This window comes from Mercenaria mercenaria, chromosome 4 (genome assembly GCF_021730395.1).
Source record: "Mercenaria mercenaria strain notata chromosome 4, MADL_Memer_1, whole genome shotgun sequence".
NCBI classification, from domain to species: Eukaryota; Metazoa; Mollusca; class Bivalvia; order Venerida; family Veneridae; genus Mercenaria; species Mercenaria mercenaria.
Window position 1 is genome coordinate 12,860,018 of NC_069364.1, and position 20,429 is coordinate 12,880,446.

Here is a 20,429-nt window from a genome sequence, read left to right on the forward strand (position 1 = left end):
TGTTCACTGAAAATTTACTGACTGAATAGCGAACAGTGCAGACCATGATCAGACTGCACGGATGTACAGGCTGATCTTGGTCTGCACTGGTCGCAAAGGCAGAATCACTTGCCGCCAGCAGGCTAAGGGTTAAACAAAATTAATTGATTACGAATAGGATGATCTTGGTGAGTATTATGGATATTTTATGCAAATACCTTGAATTTACGACTCGAATATATGCTGAAAAAGCGCATTATATATATGTAAATTATTTTACATGGCAATACGGAAATTACTTTGCACATTGCTTTATATTAACGAAAAATGTATTTTTCTAATTTTCTAAATGATTGATTTTGTAACTATATAATAAGGATTATTAACTACGCATTGTAATAGAATGCAAATGTTAAACAATATAGAAATACGTCTCTTCCTGTAAGTTTTTGTTATAAAAGCGAAGAAGGGTGCATGAATATAAGAACAATATATAATATCGTTCAACAGGAATTTATCACAGTGGTATAGTACACCTTCACAAACCAGGAAGCAATGTAACACTTAAATAGAAGCTTTTCGACAGATATCATAACATTTTCTTAACTACAACATGTATTGAATTGTAAAAATATGGGAGTACCTGATTTCATTTTTGGCGTTGTCGTTTGCCTACTAATTCAATTAAGTACAGGTAAGGAAGTTTTATAATACAAATGTACTTTTAATTTATGTATGAGGAATTATGATTAAAATGATCCACTGGATTATACAGTTGATCATCTATTGCATGCACGGCATTAATGTTATTTATGTATTTTATGTTAGGTGTTCTGATATGAAATGATTACATTCGCCTGAGATCTACCTAGAAGTAATAATAATTATTAATAACATTTAGGTCAAATGTTGATAAACGAGGAGCTACGGAATGAGGCCTCTTGCACACTTGATGTAACTATAAGTTGTGGCAACAATGACATTATTGCGGTACATTCCGTGTACTTCTTCTATGATTCGGACTGTACCAATACGTGTTGTAAATACAACAGCAGTCATTCCAGTGTCGGCGCAGATGAAAACGATATACAGGGAATTCGTCGCCTATGCTCTGGTAGAGAATCATGCAGTCATGCGTTTGACGGAAAGCGAAATTTTGGACAGTGGAATGTACAGACGCCTTCCTACGTTATGGTACAATATTTCTGTATTCCTGGTAAGTGGTATGTTAATGGTTTTATTTTACTATATATATTGAATTTCCTATTCTATCATATGATTCGAAGCAAATGTGTGTACATACTATTTCAATAAAAAAATCTGCACATCCTAGTGTTTCAGATATTTTCCCACGGTGTATAGCAATGGTCTTTTGTTAACAGAAAGGAATAATGCGTCCAATATTATTTGAAATAAACGAGAGGCAGTTGGACTATTTTGAATTCATCATGAAAAACGGGTTCAATTGGTTTTCTTTCAGGTTTAGCTACACAATGTGCGTTAAACATTACAGACGTTAACTGACGAAACTTTTAACGCCTCTTCGATATTTTTACCTTACAAATAGTGTACGTATAAATTTCTCAAATACGCCCGCTTAGCTCAGTAGGTAGAACGTCGATCTACGGATTGCGGGGTCGTGAGTCCAGTCCCTGGGTAGGGCGTATGTTCTCCGTGACGATTTGATAAAAATCTGAAATCATGCGTCCTCCACCTTTAATTCACGTTGGGAAGTTGGTAGTTACTTGCGGAGAATAGGTTTGTACTGGTGCAGAATCGAGGAACACTCTTTAGGTTAACTGCCCGCTGCTACATAACAGAAATACTGTTACACCCAAAACAAACAAATATTATTTAAAACGATATATTTCAAATAACATATTAAACTTTCAAGGAAATTGAAAACAGTAATGATATCTTTTAGTTTATTTTAAGACCGCAAACAATTTCTGGAAGTCACAAAAATACAGATAAATATCTATAATTATGAAATGAACGAATTTCGTATATTGCACGAACATAATGACAAAAGCAAATTTACTACCTTATCCTGCCATATCTAAGAAGAAAATTAAATGTAGAAATATTTTCATCTACTCCTTAATATCATATCAAATGATATCCCACGTTTATTAAAAACGCAAAATATTTAGGTATTTTTCTCTAACTTTTCTTAAAATGGGTTGCGGTCGTAAAGTGAATAAAATGACATCATTTCATAATTCGATTTTCTTGCAATTTCTACATTCCATTTACAACATGTTGGTCAAAATGTATGTATGATTTCGTAAAATGTACTACTTGTAAAAATATGACAGATATTGAAAAAAATATCAAGGGGGCCTTAAAAGTTTCGCAGATGTTCAGTAATTTATTGTTATTTTAAGGATGAATTGAAGTCTTAATTTAGATGTTATCTAGGATAACAAAGCATTTTAACATGACCTTAAAATACATTTTAAACAATAATTATGCTAATGTCTCTAACGAAAACAGGATGTAAAAAAACAGGAAATGTTACCTTAATATGATTTCCATGGGCAATCATAAGTGCATCAATGATGAATTTATTTATTTTGTTCGGTTTAACGACGCACATACACATTTATTGGTCATATGGCGACTTTCCAGCTCCGATGGTGGAGGAAGACCCTAGGTGCCGCTCCGTGCATTATTTCATCACGAGCGGGCACTTTGGTAGAACCACCGACCGTCCATAAGCCAGCTGGATGGCTTCCTCACATGAAGAATTCAACGCTCCGAGTGAGGCTCGAACCCAAATCGATGGGGGCAAGTTATTTGAAGTCAGCGACCTTAACCATTCGGTCACGAAGGTCCTGCATCAATGGTGAAGGAACTAGCTGCCCAATGCAATAGCTGTCACATATTGATGTCGAATCATGTGTTCATTCATAACTAATAACCTAATAATGCGAATGGTTTGTGCTAAAATGGGCATGTCACGTTTAATCTGCTCGAAGAAGGCCATAAATGTATACACTGTAAACGAAAAGTTTTGAAACATTGTCTTAATCACAGCCGAAGTGTTTGGGTACAATTAAAAGTTAAAAAAAACAAAAACTATAGCCGAATGTTAAATGCTCAATAATCGTCAGCTCACTCAATCCTATTTTTCAAAATTACTGGTTAATTTAAAAGTAGTTGAGTCTTTAATGTGGAAAACATTCTGCGAAATGGACACTGTAATGCAGATTCCAGACTTATAGCAGCCGAGCACATGAAGAAACAGTCGAGCAGTTATCACATCAAACACCCTCATCTGACTTCTTCCTGTTTAAATGATTAAACAATCGCTAAACATAAACCTTACATACATATAAAGCGCGCTTTTAAATAGCTCCATATACGATCACTGGATGATCATGCTACGTTCTCCGGCATTATGTTTCTCGTTTTGAAAAGTATGTGCCAGCTCATTGTGATTTTATTTTGTTTTATTTTTCATTTTGTTTTAATTTATACTTCATAGATATAAAATTGATAATATAAAATTATTATGCTATGTTGAAAACTTTATTTCAGTTGTAGCTGATTAATACATATTTGCAGAAAAATATCAGAACCAAACTTGATCTATTTAAATAGACCCCTATCCCGTTATGCATCAGACATCGAAAAACAAGTAGAATCTGTTTGGTTAAATGGTACATAATAAGACATATTTTGATGATTTAGAATTTATTCTCAGCATAAATTTTGTAAGGAAGAAACAATATTCTAAGAAACATTTTTCAAAATGGCGGATATCCTGAAAAACGCTAGTACATCATTAAACTGAACATGCATATTCATTTTATGATAAAATATATAAGAAGATCCTTTGGAATGATAGCAGACTCGGTTTAGTTCATAAGAGGTAATGGAAGATGCAACACCCCTCACGCAATTTAATGGACTCCATGATCCCAAATGACCTGAAAATATAACAACACTGAATCAAAGTGCGGGAGATATTTTACGACAGCCACACGGCACTTAAAGATCGAGGGTTCAACGCAATAAGGGCGTATCTACTTATAGTTATCATATGTAGATACGCCCTTATTGCGTTGAACCCTCGAGATTGCTGTTGTGATAGTCAGTAAAATCTTCAAGAAGATCCTTTGGAAGCATAGGATGCAACCAAGCAAAACAATAGCAGACTTGGTTTGGTTCTTGAGAGGTAATGGAAAGTGCAACACCCTCACGGCCCCTAGGAAGCGGCATTCTATTACATAGATATGAATGAGCTCCATGATACCAAAAGTTCAGACGATATAATAACACTGATCATGCATTGTCTTAACAATTTCGTCCTTTATGGTTAAAATATTTGAATATTTTTTGTTAGGAAAATTTATGAATGATTGCAACTGTCTTTGAACTTTTGAAACGATTATCTACTTGTAGATAAGATTTTGGCATGGTAAGAAAAATGTTCAAATTAATTAGATAACATTTAACCACTTTCTACATTTTTATATATACAGGATCAAGAATGAATACAGTTTGCTCTAATGAAGAGATAATGTCGCAGGGGAGATTACCACTGTACCTGACAAACGAGAATTACCCTTCTGTAACAACAGGAAATAGTACGTGCTCTTGCTCGTTGGAGATAAACTCGTGTTCTTCAAATGTTCGCCTTCATTTGTTAGATATAGACCTATACTTAGACACGCAAACCTGTGAACAAAGTCTCGAATTCGCGAATGGCAAAGGCAACTTGTTGAAGGACATTCACTGTGAAAGTTACCACACCAACAATATAACAACAATAAATCTAGGTTCGCACTACGTGAGAATAACCTTCGTCGATAAATCAACGCAAGACCAGGAAGGATACTTTCTTCTAGGATTTGAAGGTACTAGTATTCCTTTTACATTTTTTAAACAACTTAATACAATCTACCCAGCTGTTTGAGAGAATAGATTCAACTATTCTGCCGTTAAGAATTGGTAGTAATAATGAAAAACTATATTTTGACATATGATTAAAATATGAGTTGACAGCTTAAATGACAAGAAATGTTCATATTGTATTTCAAATAAAACATTTATTTAATGATGTTTTTTATGTTTTAACGGTTTATAGGGAATCGGTCGCGAAGCGACGAAAATCGGGACCAATCCCTCTACGATAACTTGCGATATACATAAAATGAAATATACTATCAAATTTAAAAACGTGGTTTTCCGGCACGTGCAAAGAGCGTCTAACTTCTCATTTTTTTGGAAGAATACGCTTATTCCTTGTGCGTAATAAGCGTCCACGTAACTTTTCCAAATCGCATCGTCTTGCACATCAGTACAAATATGTGCAGTAGGGTTTTTATTCAAAAATCTACCTTTAAATATATACAAACGTATATTTCTGGGCAAGCTGATGGACTGTAACGATTCCCAGTTGAGGCATTGCTTTAGTTGAAAAGGATAAAATCCGAAAGCTAGGCTTAAAATGGTCTTCTGCTATATGGGATAAATTAAAATTTTTAATAAACTTGGCGGAATTAGATATGGGCTTGAAATATGTCACAGAACAAACATTTAGCGAATGTGCATTGAAAAGAACAAATGACATGAAACCAAAATTGGTATCAAGTTAAAAATTAACAAAGTTTTCCAAAGAATCCAGATTTGAAATCGAAGTTAATAGTATAAGTGACATTGAAAAAGATAGCGTTAAGTTTATTTATAGGATGATTTCGTCCGGTAGTGCGAACTGCATAGACAAATAGATAATATTGGTAAAGTGAAAAACACATCGACTATAAAGCGTCCTTATAGAAATGAAAAGAAAAAGAAATGAATGTATAAGGTTTGGTTTGGATTGATGAAGGTTTGGGGAAATTGGAGCGTTAGTTACTACAGTTTTTATAAAGCTCATAGACAACGTTTGCTTAACCTGATGTAGTTCTGAGCTGCTAGGAATGTGCTGTTGTTGATGTCGTCGCTAAGATTCTGGTCCCCACACAGAAGAGTGTGCAGAGTGACAGTGCAGAAGCTGGAGGTTGTTTGGAGGAGTCTTCTACGGATATCATTGTAATCGGGACATTGAAAAAAGAAATGTTGATTGCTCTCAGTGCTTCCGCAATGACAAAGGGGTAAAGCAGAAATGTTTTGTCTTGTAAAGATGTTGGTTCAGACAGCTACACTCAGTACGCAGCCGGGCATTATAAATTTGCCATTTCTGTACACCAATGTAGAAGTATTTTGGACATGTAAAGGTGTTTCACTTTAGCTGTGATTTAAAGGTAGTCAGGATTGGTGAAATTTGTATTTCTGACGGTAAACTATTCCATTCTCTTAGAACTGATGAAAGGAAAGAGTTGTAGAAAAGAGCAGTTCGAGCGTGTATACCCTGTATACTATTAACATTGCGTAAGTTGTATCGGGTGGCTTCACCAACAGACGGAGGAACTAGAGCTGAAAGGTAGCCAGGAGAAATACCATTTTTCATTTTGTACAGTAGTAAGAAGGGGTGAATGGAAAGGTTTTGATGTTTCGCGTGAAATTATTATTGTTTCTGATTCAGATGGATAGAATGTGACTAGACATTTGTCAGCCCGGTCTGAGATTTTATTGCTATCGGACTGACGAATACCTGCAGCAGATACCGGGCGATCAGCGATTATATAGAGATTTGTATCATCGACAAAAAGGTGGACATGAGAGCCCATATCTTCCATTATGTCGTTGATATACACTAAAATCTGGAGAGGACCAAGGATAGAGCCTTGGGGAGCTCCTGTCTTTATTGTAGACCAACTAGATATGGTACCTTGTACAACAACAGCCTTATTTCTATCAGAAGGGTAATCATGAAACCAGTTAAGTCCCTGCACACCAGCTTTTCGGAGCTTGAAAATTGAGCCTTGATTTGCCAATACAAGACATATGACTAGATCACTAGGACTCACATGAGAAGAAAATTTATTTTAAGTTGCAAGAGGAATAAATGTAAAAAAGTTATGGTAATATAAAGATAAGTCTTAAACAGGTATTATAGATAGTGGAAGAAAGGAAGTATGTGTTATATGGTGAGAAAAAAATGTATGGTCCTTGGCAAGCGGTGGTTTCTCACCAATGACTTTTCCATCCTCTGTTACCACGACAACAAGACCATCGGGGTCCGTGTAGAACACGCACTCTAGGTAGGCCCTTTTCATATTCCATTGGTTTTCTGTCGTCAACGCGTACAGCCCCTGTATATCACAACGACGCATGGGCCGGATCTCGTACTTTGGGGATTCAACAGTACTGCATAATCTTATTATAGGCCTGCAAGAAAAACAAAAATCAACACAAATTAAACTATTGACAAAATATGATCTTTTTACAGAGATGCATACTATCAATGTTCTGAGACAGAATCGTTTTGTTGTTCCAAGTCGTTCTCCTATGAAAAAGAAATAAACAAGAAAAAATATATAAAATAGCTTGCTTTTTAGATCCGATTCTACGGGTGTTGTTTATGTTCTTTTCGATATTTTGCAGAAACCAGAATTATAACACGATAAGCTTTACAATATGATTAATTTCCCCCATATTTCATTCATCTTTTTATATTGAAAGATACACTCGAGGCTCTTTAAATGTAAATAAGATATAAGTTAAATCAGCCTATTCCAGTTAGAGAATCTGTTAGCGAATAGCATGGATCCTGACCAGACTGCTGGTCGCAAACGCACTATGTTGGTTTTCTCATGGTGCGGCTTTTATTATGATGATATTTCTTTGTTATTCACTTATTTCATCCGTTCACAATTCCTATGGATCATATGAATTGCTATTTACAATTTGTCTGTTGGCAGGCACGCTTTGTGCTGTTAAATCACAATGTCTTTCAAATCGTATGGAACATGAAACAACCTATTCTACAAAATAATATTCTATTATTTGGGAGTATTTAAAAATATCATCATACTTAACCCTTAGCCTGCTGCAGGCGAATTTAACAGCCTTTGCAAACAGCTTGGAACCAGATCAGACGCCGATTAAATCGGCGTCTGATCAGGTTCCAAGCTGTTTGCTACTCTGACAATATTTCTTCCAATTTTGGAGCAAATTAAATGAACTTTACAATTTTAGCAGACGACATTTCCAGCAGACGACAATTTATCTAGCATGCTAAAGGTTAAAAAATGTTTAAATAGAAATATTGTAATATAATGGTTTAATTATCTCGTTGGGTATTGATTTCTCTTTTCTTTTTTTTACAGCGGAAGCTTGGGCTCCTACTAATCAATATGTTTTTGTGTGCATATTTAGTAGGATGTTTTACAATGTAACACTACATTTGCTTATCTCATCCCATTTATATTGATTTAACTAAGCATGTGAAGATATAATGCTACTCGAAAGAGGAAAAATGTTTATAATTTTTTATGCACTTTTGGGTTTTGTAATTGGGTCGATTAGCGCAACTACAATTAACGATACGGAAACTCTACATACGGACTTATTTCAAAATTATAACAAAAATGTGCGTCCAATAAACAACCAGAGTGCAGCTATGACTGTAAGAATATCCCTTTATATCAAATCAATACAGGAATTTGATGAAGTGAATGAAAAATTTTCATTTGTTGCGGCTCTACAGTTAGCTTGGACAGACGAAAAATTGATGTGGAAGCCCGAACAGTATGGTGGACTTAACCTGATAACGGTATCCTACAACGATGTCTGGGTCCCGGAACTGACTTTATCAAGCCCGTCTGCAAGGGGTACAACAATCGGGAAATCTTCCGACAGAATTCGTATAGAAGACAATGGCGAAACCGAATGGATGCCAGCAAATATCATCGAGAGCACGTGCAGCGTTAACGCAAGAAATTTCCCTTTCGACACTCAGAGTTGTTCGACTAGTTTTACATCGCTGGGTTACAAAAGCAACGAAGTTACTCTAATAGCAGGGTTGTCAACGATTTCGTTTAACGTTTATTCTCCTAATGCATTGTGGGACGTGACTGGATCGGAAGCTAAGACGGAAATATTTGGTACTGCTAGAGAGTCTGAAATTACGTTCACTCTGGAGTTGAAAAGAAAACCAGCTTTTGTTGTAAATAACATCATATTGCCAACTTTTATTCTCAGCTTGTTAAATGTGCTGGTTTTTGTTCTAGTGCCGGAATCAGGAGAGCGTATAGGGTACTGTATCACAACCCTGCTAGCCATCGCCGTGTATATGACAATTGTGAGTGACTTGTTGCCGCAGACAGCTGAGCCAGTACCTCTTATTTCATATAAATTAATGATTGACATGATCTTAAGTGCACTGATTGTTTTAGTCACCATTGTGAATATGCGGCTGCGCTCCAAAGATGATGCTGACATTGTCCCAGCATGGCTGAATTCTGTTTACATAGTTTTAAGCTGTACACGGAGTAAGATACATCCAAAAGAAGACGCCGAAGAAATTCCAAAAAGAAAAAAGTTGTTGCAAACAAGTGCGGTCGAAAAGGAACATTTAGCTGAAGAGAAAACTAAAGGTGACTTTGACCAGAAAAGTAAAGCAGAGAGTAAAGAAACAGACAATCCGATCACGTGGAAGAAAATAAGCTACATGGTTGATTGGCTCGCTCTTATAACGTTCACATTTGCTTCGCTGTTGAATATGACTGTGTTCATTGGAATCGCAAAATCGTGAGGCAGTGTCAAAAAGTGAACAGATGTTTTTTTTCGGAAAAGACGTCTGTATGAAACTGGACAAGGACAGGAAATATACGGGTCATCTTTCTTTCCCTGTAGATCTTAAAGTATACTGAAAGGTTTGAAAGGAATCTTGCTCTACCTTACCATATCTGTTTTTCTGTCTTTATAACATCAGACATGATCGACTCCGCATTATAATATCTAACACGATCGACTCCGCATTATAACATCAGACACGATCGACTCCGCATTATAACATCAGACACGATCGACTCCGCATTATAACAGCAGACATGATCGACTCCGCATTATAACATCAGACACGATCGACTCCGCATTATAACAGCAGACACGATCGACTCCGCATTATAACATCAGACACGATCGACTCCGCATTATAACATCTAACACGATCGACTCCGCATTATAACATCAGACATTTTAAGTCGACTTGGAGTGTTTGATTTAATAAAAATACTCTTTCTGCTATAGTCATTTCAATGAATGTAAAACAGTAGCAACAGTATTACTAAACATGAATTTTACTGATACAACAAGGACATGTAAAGGATCAATAAAACTTGATAAACTTGAAATATATTCCATTAACCATTGGTACACTTGTGATGTATCGGGTAAGTAATGTCTTAATAAAAAAAGGGAAACATGTGATGATAATAACAATATATGCGATACCTAGACTCCGCCGAGTTACGGTCAAAACGGCTACCCGAGAGTCGAACATTCCCATTCGAGCATTACAGGCAGTGATATATCTTCTTTCGTGCATACTATATTCTACGAGTTATAGAGAAAATAAAATAATGAAAGTGTTAATGAAAAACGTGCATTTTCCTCGAAGTTTCCCATGGGAAGTGTTCGTTGTGATGTGACAATACAATGTTTGCTATTCAAACTGTCGCCGTTTTTTATCGTTTCAGAGATTTATTACTTTAAAAATTTGCAGCATAGGATCAAACAAGTCAATTAGAAAGGAAGATAAAATAACTGTAATTATAAATTATGGAGTTATATTTGATAATGGAAAAATATTTTTAGTGTAAGAAACACGCTGTAAAATCAGCTAAAATTGATACCCCAAATTATACTGGTTGTGTATAACTTAAGTTTCAAAATGCTGGAGGAGTACTACTATTTCATTATGAAAACGCTTACTTAATGGCAAACAGACATCTGGCATGGATTTGATTCCAGCAAAACAGTGCAATGAAAATTACGAAAGTATTTCTATAGAGTAAAACAAAGCTATTTGAATTCGTCATTATGTGATACCATTTTTGCACGCAGGAATGTATTTACTACCCTGTGAAAATGCCCCCTTTTTCGTGTTTGAGTCATACTGTTCAGTAGTATTAAAATGGTGTGCTTCTATACTTTCTGCACAGCTTTGTGTATTTTCGGTGTACAATAGGTCAACATATTTAATCTGTTCGTTTGTATTTGTTCTTTTATTAATGTCTTATCTGTATACATCATATACATACAACACCAACAATTTAACATTAAACAGTACTGTTAATATATATTATACAGCCGCTCTATACAGAGCAACAAGAGACAATACATACATTTCATTCAAAATAGAGGTCACTTAAAATAAACTCATCAGATTTGTATTTAGTTTACATCCTAGGTAGGTAAAGAGCATTCTTCAAATATTAACTGGTTACCTGCTTCGGAGACTAAACTAAATAACTCTTTGTCATGTTTTTAAAATTCAAACCTTGCTCCCTCATATATGAGTGATAATTTTACCCCTGTCAGTGTTGTCCATAATTACTCTACTAGGTTCAGGGTAAAAGTCGGTACCAACTTTGACAGTCCATGTAACATAGTGACAGATAGTAAGAGATATGCTATTCTTACTGTCAAAGGCTTTGGCAAGTCGAACAGTTTGCCTGAATATATCATTGATTCTAGAACACCTCTTCTTTTGAATCCATTGTAAATGGACAGTTTGTAAATTCTATTTAACTTTTACAACATGTGCCGTATACATTTAAGTTTCAACTTGTTCAGATAGATAATCTAGTCATTTAAACGTATGTGCTTTATACAATATTTTAGTAATTTTCAATATGTTCAGATACATAGTCTAGTCATTTTAATGTTTCACATTACATACCCAGGACCACAATGGAAATAAGTGTTTATTTTAACTCTTTTTGTGTTATTCTTGACATATATTGTTGATTAACATGGCTATATTAATTCATACATTGTTCATTGATTGTGCGTAAAGCTCTTCAGGCGATTGTTGTGTAGTTGGGTTTTGTATTCTATATCTGAAGTTAGGTGTACATGTCTTGCATCCATGGTAGTGACAACCCTTTACGTAGATAAAAATAAAATATTAATAATTATCATTATTATTACGATTATTATCATTTTATTATTACTATTAGGGAATCGACCATCACTTTGCGACGAAAATCAGGATCGATCCCTCTACGGTAACATGCTATATACCGAATGAGATATATACTATCGAATTAAAAAATGTGTACTTCCGGCACGTGCATAGAGAGTCTGACTTCGTTCTTTTTGGAAGAATACCCCTTTTCCTTGTGCCTAATAAGCGTCCACATAACTTGTCCAAACTTGAACGTCTTGCACATCAGTACAAATGTTGACATATGATATATATACACGTAGTATGCACTTGTAAATAAAAGCACCTTGTGAGCACAGTTGATACAAATAAATATACCTCTCCGGAGGCTGCGCCAATCCAAGAGGTGGAAATTACCTGTAATACAATACAATGTGGGAGTTGTTTTTATTCCAAAATCTTCCTTTAAATTGATAGGGAATCGATCCTATGCATGGCGACGAATATCGGGATCGGTCCCTATGCGGTATCATGCTACATACCGAATGAGATATTTTCTATCGAATTAAAAATGTATCCGTCCGTGTTGTCATTAGACAGTTCTTTTTAAATGTTATGGGGTGAGTTTAAGTCTGGTCGATACCCGATTGAGGCAGTGTCTTATTTCAAATAATTATGTACCAGTGTAGTAATTCCTTTTCTTGCTGTTTGGGAATTCTTAATTTGATGAATAAATATTACTAGCTTAGCAGATAAGGCTCCGACTCGAAGCGGAAAGTCGAATGTCCGAACAAGTCCTACTAGGAAGTGTTCTTATTGTGGTCGGATGCGGAGCTACCATCTAGTTAAAGAATGATTGATGATTTCAACACGTAATAATTGGAAATAAAATGCACACTAAAGTCATTTTTCTTAGAGCGATAACTAATTACAGTAATAATTGTTTAAACCGGATTTTGTCTACACCAGTGATACAAAACAAAGATATGTTTATACAATATACCGAATTTTAGCATGAGATTGAGGCTAGTCATAAATGTTTGTGTTACATTACTGAAAAATATAAATACTGAAGAAAATCCCCAGATAGTGTTCACCCCTAGATGAACGAGTTTTAGACATTTTTACATCTTAAAAATGGTAAATTTTACAACACGCCTACCTTCATAATGTGGCTTTAAATTTCAGTGTCTCAAACACATCTATAAAAATGTTTTTGTGTAACTGATACGGTCATCGGATTTAGTTGTTACGACGTCCTATAACATTGAAAGGCCTTGAGTGGGAATTAATCTACAATCTGTGTGAAACGATTCCAAGTAATTAGAACAAACTTTGCTCACCATGTAGCAGGATTTTCCATATTTGTCAGTTAAATGGATATGTCGATATGTCGATGAAACGTTTCATAACGTTAAACTTAGATCTGATAATCATGCTAACAGAATAAATTGAACTATGTATCGACAGTCAAAATACATATTTTTTGTTCAAACGTAGCCGGGAACGCAGGCTCTACAAATTTTGGCTGATACAATGGAGACAAGTTGATCGATCGTTTATTTCAAATTTACTAGCCTTAGTGCTATATCAACCACAAAACATTGAGTACTTTTTATTGAACAACTGTTGTGGAAACAATTATTTTTTTGAATATTTACTATTCCTGGTTGTGATGTTACCTCCCTTTGAAAAATGCCGTGGTGTACAACTGATTTATTTTGAACTGTCACGGAGGATATCAAAACGCCAACGCAGCTTTTCAATGCAAAGATTACTCTTAAGATAAAACGACTTGCTAGGGATGACACTGTCATCAATAAGAATATAACTTTTATTGATCTATGTTAAAATATACTTTCTTAATTAGATATCATTTTGTTTTCTCACAAAATCTGCAATAATTGTTTCAGCTTCTGATGCAAATGCTTTAGTCAGTCTTAGCTGTACTTACAAGCAAGAGTCGATATGTCGCGGTAGGTAGTTTCATTTTTATTTTAATTCCATTTCTGCAGGCAACTTTCCCACTATATCTGCATAATACTTCGAGAATGATATTATTTTTTTAAAAATATTCGCGTCTTTACTGTCTGTGATTTTCTTTTTTTTTTTGTTTGGATAAAGATCCAAATCAAGAATAACTTTCAGTGACAGGTACATATTTAAGTTAATAGGCAGATAGAAAACTTGCAACAGGAATGTTATTGATAAGAGAAACAAAACATGCAATTTATCTAGGTGTGACATGCTAATTGCTGATTACCTTGTCATGCATATCATTCTAGATTGTGAAGATAATGCCAATGTTTCAAATGGTAGCTTAAATCTCCATAATGTGAGCAACACTGGTACTGGTGCACTTGCTGATGTCGAATGTAATCCTGGGTATGAGACCAAGAAAACAATTGTAATTTGTCAAGAAACAGGACGTTGGGAAAATTCTACTTGCTTTCCAAAAGGTACAAAATATCACTGTAATATGAAAGATGATTTGATACTGTTAGCAGTGCCATTATATCAGATTCCTAAAAGCAGTAATGTCTGATTTCATTGAATTTTATTTCACATTTTTACACAAATAATCCAGAAATAGCATGCCGATCAAATATTTCAATGGCAGGCTATATGTATAATATGTTCCCATTGTTAACTATAAATGTCATTGTCAAAGAGTCTGATCTTCTTCGCAAACCATGAATAGACTGTATTTGAAACACCTTCATCGAATAAATGTAGTTTTGAAGATGCAATATTCCATTACATATATTAGAATATGTATTAGGAGCATAAAACATAGCCAAGCAAATTAATAGCAGGTTGAGTTGATTCATGAGAGGTAATGAAATGTGCAATCCTCTCTTCTTTAGTACTTTAAGTCGACGTAGTTGTCGCCCTTGCTAAACTGAATGGTATTTATCTAAAATTGCAAAAAACTGATTCCGAATAGCTAGAGTACAGCCTGTACTGTTATGGGGTATGTGTGTGTGTGTGTGGGGGGGGGGGGGGGGGGGGGGGGGGTGGAGGTGCTGCGTTCTTTGCACGTCGCCTTTTCTATTGGATCTTTGACTTCGTTTTGACCTTAACATTACACTTAATCGAAGAAGTGACATGGTTCTTGGTCTCAGTTATTTTAATTGTTTTGTGTTCTGTATATTTTCCTTGTGCATGTTATATATTCTTTACAATTGTTACAACATTAAATTAAAAAAAAACAAAACAATCTATCTTGACAGAGAGATTTATCCTCGTATATATGTAAACTTTACAATATAAACTTCCTGTAATTAGATAGTCATTGCGAGTTCAATTACCGGGCAGAGAGATGTACTATCATAGGTAGGTACTAGAAGAAATGATTTTGACAAAGTTAGACTTACTATATTGATTTCTTTTTTAAATTTGCACCCGGGAGGTAATTTCTGCATGGAGTAGAGTTTAATTTAGGCAGGGTTTCTGGCCTCTATTAAAATAATCTATTCACTGAGCTTAGACTAAATGTTCAATGTATTCTTTTCACAACTTACATGTTGATATCACAATTGTAACTGTATTTACATGCTGTTTTTGCAGTGAATGAATTTATAAGTACACTAAATAGAAGTAAATAAAACATGTAAAAAGATCCTTTGGAAGCAAAGCAACCAAACATCATAATAACAGACCCTCACGCCATGTAGCATAACGTATCATTGCAGACTGTAAAATTGTCGTGATATGATACACACTCAGTCACATTAAACTGACACCGGGCTACCAGTCCTAGTTCTATCCTCTAAATGCTGAGCACTAAGCGAGGAAGTAACTAGTACCATTTTTACGTCTTTGGTATGCCGCGGCCAAGGATCGAACCCACGACCTCCCGCACTCGAAGCAGACGCTCCACCACTAGGCTACCGATGCGGTCTTATGTAGGGTTATTACCTGTAATGTAAGATTCATGTAAGTTTTTTGCAGATTGTGGCAAACCGCATGACATTGAGTACGGTAGTGTTACATTACTGAAAGCCTCGAGTACAATGTACAATTCCATGGCACGGGTTACATGTCAGGATGGATATAACACTAGAAAGCAGGTGATTACTTGTAAAGAGACAGGCGACTGGGAAAGTAGTTCATGTGATCCAGAAGGTAATTAGGGAAAAACTTCTTGATAACAATACTACGTTACCAGTATATCATATAATGTGAAGAACAGAACAAAATCTTATTATGCTTTATTTCTTGTGCACATATTGATGACTTTGTAGAATAAATCGTAATATTTTTAAGAAGGTAAGAATGAAAAACCCTTCATTGCGAAACATCCGGCTTTCATTTAAGTCTTAGACCGAAGCATTAAATCTATGATCACGTATTTTGATTGTATATGTAAATGATTACCTTCTTAATTAATGTGATACATTAGTATAGATCTAGTAGTTCAAGCAAACAGTTTGAAGGAATAAGTAATTTAAACATATGTGCGCATGCGTATAAGACTAGCAATCATTAAAAAATAGTTACCTCGAATACAATGTCGCTTGGTCTGTCCGTCCATAGCCTTGACAAAATTATTTAAAGTATTCATAGTGATATAATACAATGACTAGAAAACAAACACCCCTGGGTAATTGTTTCTAAAAACTTATAAATCTTGCAAGGAAAGTTACTGTTAACTGATACATGTTGGGTAAATCAGATATACAAACATTCCATATCACACTGGATAACCGGCTATCTTGACGCCCGCTGGAAATGTAACTCAGCTGGAAATGTAACGCAGCTGTAAATAGGTAGGTAAAGTTTTTCATTTATTTCTATTAAAACGAAGCCAATTCTTGCAAATCAACTTGACAGTTTTATCAAGGAATGGCCATTGCTTACATTTACAATTTCTGGGCCAAAAACGATCGTTATGTTTTGAGATATTCGCTAACAATTTCTTCACTTTGAAAAATCGAGCAAAAATCCAAAGTTTTGCGCAAATTGTTTTGTTTATGAACAACCTGTGAAAATTTTTATCATCTGGTTGAACAGATGTGTCCTTTCGGAACACCTGTGTGAAGTTTCCGGGTTCTACGTTATTCCTGAAAAAGTATATTAGCCGTTAAATAGGCATGGTCGAAAAAAAAAGACTGTCGAAAACGGCCGCTGTATTTGCAAAAGGCAGTCGTTGAAGTCAGCTGTCGGCTATCGAGAATACAGCTGTATCAAAGTAAAAAAAAATGTCTTGTAGACATGTAATATGCCCCGTAGAGTCTCTTCTTTATGTATATTTTGGATCTGTTTTGTCTGTCTGTGTTTTTGCTACTTCTTTCGTCTTTAATTTGTGTAAAATGTGTATACTTGCAGTCCGTAAACAGTTTGAATATACTTATGTATGGTCCTTATTGCCTTGTCGAGTAATTCTGGTTGATTTCATTATCATTGTCCGTTTGGTTTAGGGTCTAAAAGTTGCTTAGTTCCTTTCGTCTGTCCGTTCGTCCGCCCGCAGTGTCTTGTCCGGAATCTGATTCTACATGCACGTGAACAATTTCCTCGTGTGCAGAACCTGAACTTGTCCTCTAATTGATTTTTGGATCTAAGATATCCAAATGACCTCTATCATGTTTTGAAGTACGGGATTGGCAGTACAAATCAGTAGGCTATCATTGTACCTCTGAGTCACATTTATACACGAATCTTAGTAGATAAGATCTATACACGAATACACTAAAAGTCTGTGTTTTATGGCAGCTTATTTATGGCCTAATACTGTGTATGCGTAAAACTTTTATTTTTAAACAAAAAGACATCATGTATGTGAAACAATATACAATACCTAGCGTTGTACAAAATAACAGTGTAAGACAGAAAGAGCAAATGCGTAAACTGCACAAAAGGGGGATAACTCTTGTGACATAAATTCTGGGATCCGTTATCGTAAGATCGTAAACAAGCAAAGAACAGTTCCGATCTACCTTGTTATATGTTGATTAAAGCTACCTGTGACTGCCATGCTAAGAAATAACTAATTAACATTCATGTGAGATTTTGCAAAGTACTGCTTATTTAGATTTGAAACAATCGTTTTCAATCGTTTGCCTCTATACATCAACAACTTGCAGTTTTAGACCATGAATCAACTGGTATTTGTTGAAAGGGTATTTATGAATAAAACAAAATAGCAGATTTACATTAGGAGCAATTAAAAATAATTATGTATGAGCAAATAATATTATACACCATCTAGCACCATCAAGGACTGACGGCCAGAAGCAATCATTTGCACTTGCAAAACCCGAGGTGAAATTACTTTCTGTAGTAGCCCGGAGGCACCTGTAGTGGTTTTCCTCCACCATCAAAAGCTGGCAAAATTGCAATATGTACTATATTGCTTCGGTGTAACTGCAAAAAAATATATGGTTGGCTTTCGCATGCTGGAAAAATGGCAAGAACGCGTGAACTACGTTTAAATTCAGCCCGGGTGTGAAGGAATATAGTCCTAAAGCCTGTTGAAATGAAAGTGCCAATTTTAAAAATAATTACGTTTCCGTCAAATCACTGCCAGTAATACTTTTTACTTACAAAAGTATTCAAAATCATCGGAGTTAATGGATAGTCTATAAATGCTAACATCTGAGTTCAACGACAGCACTAGCGGCCGTTTTCGACAGTCTTTTTTTTTCGACCATGCCTATTTAACGGCTAATATACTTTTTCAGGAATAACGTAGAACCCGAAAACTTCACACAGGTGTTCCGAAAGGACACATCTGTTCAACCAGATGATAAAAATTTTCACAGGTTGTTCATAAACAAAACAATTTGCGCAAAACTTTGGATTTTTGCTCGATTTTTCAAAGTGAAGAAATTGTTAGCGAATATCTCAAAACAAAACGATCGTTTTTGGCCCAGAAATTGTAAATGTATGCAATGGTCATTCCTTGATAAAACTGTCAAGTTGATTTGCAAGAATTGGCTTCGTTTTAATAGAAATAAATGAAAAACTTTACCTACCTATTTACAGCTGCGTTACATTTCCAGCTGAGTTACATTTCCAGCGGGCGTCAAGATAGCCGGTTATCCAGTGTGCATATGTAACCAGGTATCCTTTATACATGATAGAAAATATTTTTTAAATTTTTGTCACATATCCAAATCCTTCAGCTATTGTTTCCCATTATCGCACATAAGAAGCCACACATCTGTTATAAGTAATGCATTTGACTTAAAATGTAATTGTTCACTTCTTGCAGATGATGACAGGCTAACTTTATTTGTTCTGGTTTCCATTTTGTCCACCCTTCTAATAGTTGTTATGATACTGTTCGGGTTCTATGTAATTTGGAGATACCGGAAGAGGCAGCGAAAAAGAGGTTCTTCAAAGGAGGTAATATCCCATGCATATGTCTACGTCTCTTGTAAACAGTAATAAATAGCTAAACGCAATAAAAGAAACTTGTTTATTTCTATGAAATATTATTACATAGACCTTAAGTAATAAAATTCTTGTTTGTCTAATCTCGGTTCATTGATATATTGATCATTTTCCAGGTGAATACGTACGAAGAGGTATTCAGACAAAGTCAGCAACCCCAGTATTCGGACATTGCTCTGGAAAACACCAGAGTAGATGAATAAGATGTGTTATTGCATGACCTTGTACTACTAAACGCTGTATTCAGGACATGTATATACTATAATATCAATATATTAACATTTGGAAGTCAAAACTTTGCGACATTTACAACTATACTTCTTCTGGATTATTAGAATGTTAAGTGGTATAATTATTGTATAAATTAATTCTGTAGTTCCTACAATGTGACCTATTTTTTATTATTTCTGTTGTTTAGTGCGGCAGTATAGTTGTATTTGTTTACCATGTTTATATGATATATACCAGCATACAAATAACAAAGTCGTTCGGCCATGCCGAAACATAAAGTCTAGTGATTCTAACTATGTTATGTTTTAATTTCAGTCAGTTATGTGTACGTATCCTAACTTTATTTACAAATGTGTATATTGTCTAAAGCATTTTATGTTACTACAATTATTTTTTTGGATTATATAACACTTTTGTACCAAATAGTATTAAATATTCTATGAGATGTCTTGAAACACACCATGTTTGTAACTCTAGTGCATGCCGCTAACAAAAAATAAATTGCTGTTTAGTTTAATATTTTATTGCTTATATATACATGGACATTTACGACACAGTAAATAGTGCAAAAGGGCTGTAAAGATTGTTTCATATTTATTAACAAATCATTTATAAAACGTAATAAGCCAACGTGAGGTGATTCTGGTTTTCATATTTACTGTTTTCTTTTGCTGTATTTGCATGTTCAGTCAAATACTATATATTTCATTTAAAAAATAAAACTTGTAATTGAGAACATGACTTGTATAACAAACCTAAAAATAGAAAACACCCAGTTTACTTGCGTGGTCATGTAAATCAAAATAGCAATCTG

The 20,429-nt window shown here is 35.0% G+C and overlaps 3 protein-coding genes across 4 annotated transcripts; all 3 read left to right on the plus strand.

Annotated features, from left to right (window-relative positions):
* Positions 1-492: 492 nt before the first annotated feature.
* LOC128556213 (uncharacterized) lies at positions 493-14,912 on the plus strand. 2 transcript variants are annotated; one of them, XM_053540480.1, is made up of 5 exons: positions 493-673; positions 881-1,195; positions 4,470-4,844; positions 13,900-13,962; positions 14,272-14,912. In XM_053540480.1, exons 1-5 carry the CDS (start codon positions 613-615, stop codon positions 14,529-14,531), a joined length of 1,074 nt encoding a protein of 357 aa, XP_053396455.1. In that variant the 5' UTR covers positions 493-612; the 3' UTR covers positions 14,532-14,912. The 2 variants fall into 2 exon arrangements, with proteins under 2 accessions (XP_053396455.1, XP_053396456.1); XM_053540481.1 differs by having other exon boundaries at positions 14,306-14,912.
* Positions 8,288-9,969, plus strand: LOC123551039 (acetylcholine receptor subunit alpha-type unc-38-like). The gene has a single exon (XM_045339668.2). The coding sequence runs from the start codon at positions 8,330-8,332 to the stop codon at positions 9,626-9,628; it is 1,299 nt and encodes a 432-aa protein (XP_045195603.2). The 5' UTR covers positions 8,288-8,329; the 3' UTR covers positions 9,629-9,969.
* On the plus strand, positions 14,816-20,351 carry LOC123552673 (uncharacterized). Its single transcript, XM_053540054.1, has 5 exons — positions 14,816-14,822; positions 15,275-15,322; positions 15,941-16,114; positions 19,203-19,336; positions 19,501-20,351. The coding sequence occupies exons 1-5, from the start codon at positions 14,816-14,818 to the stop codon at positions 19,585-19,587; spliced, it is 450 nt and encodes a 149-aa protein (XP_053396029.1). The 3' UTR covers positions 19,588-20,351.
* The last annotated feature ends 78 nt before the right edge of the window (positions 20,352-20,429 follow it).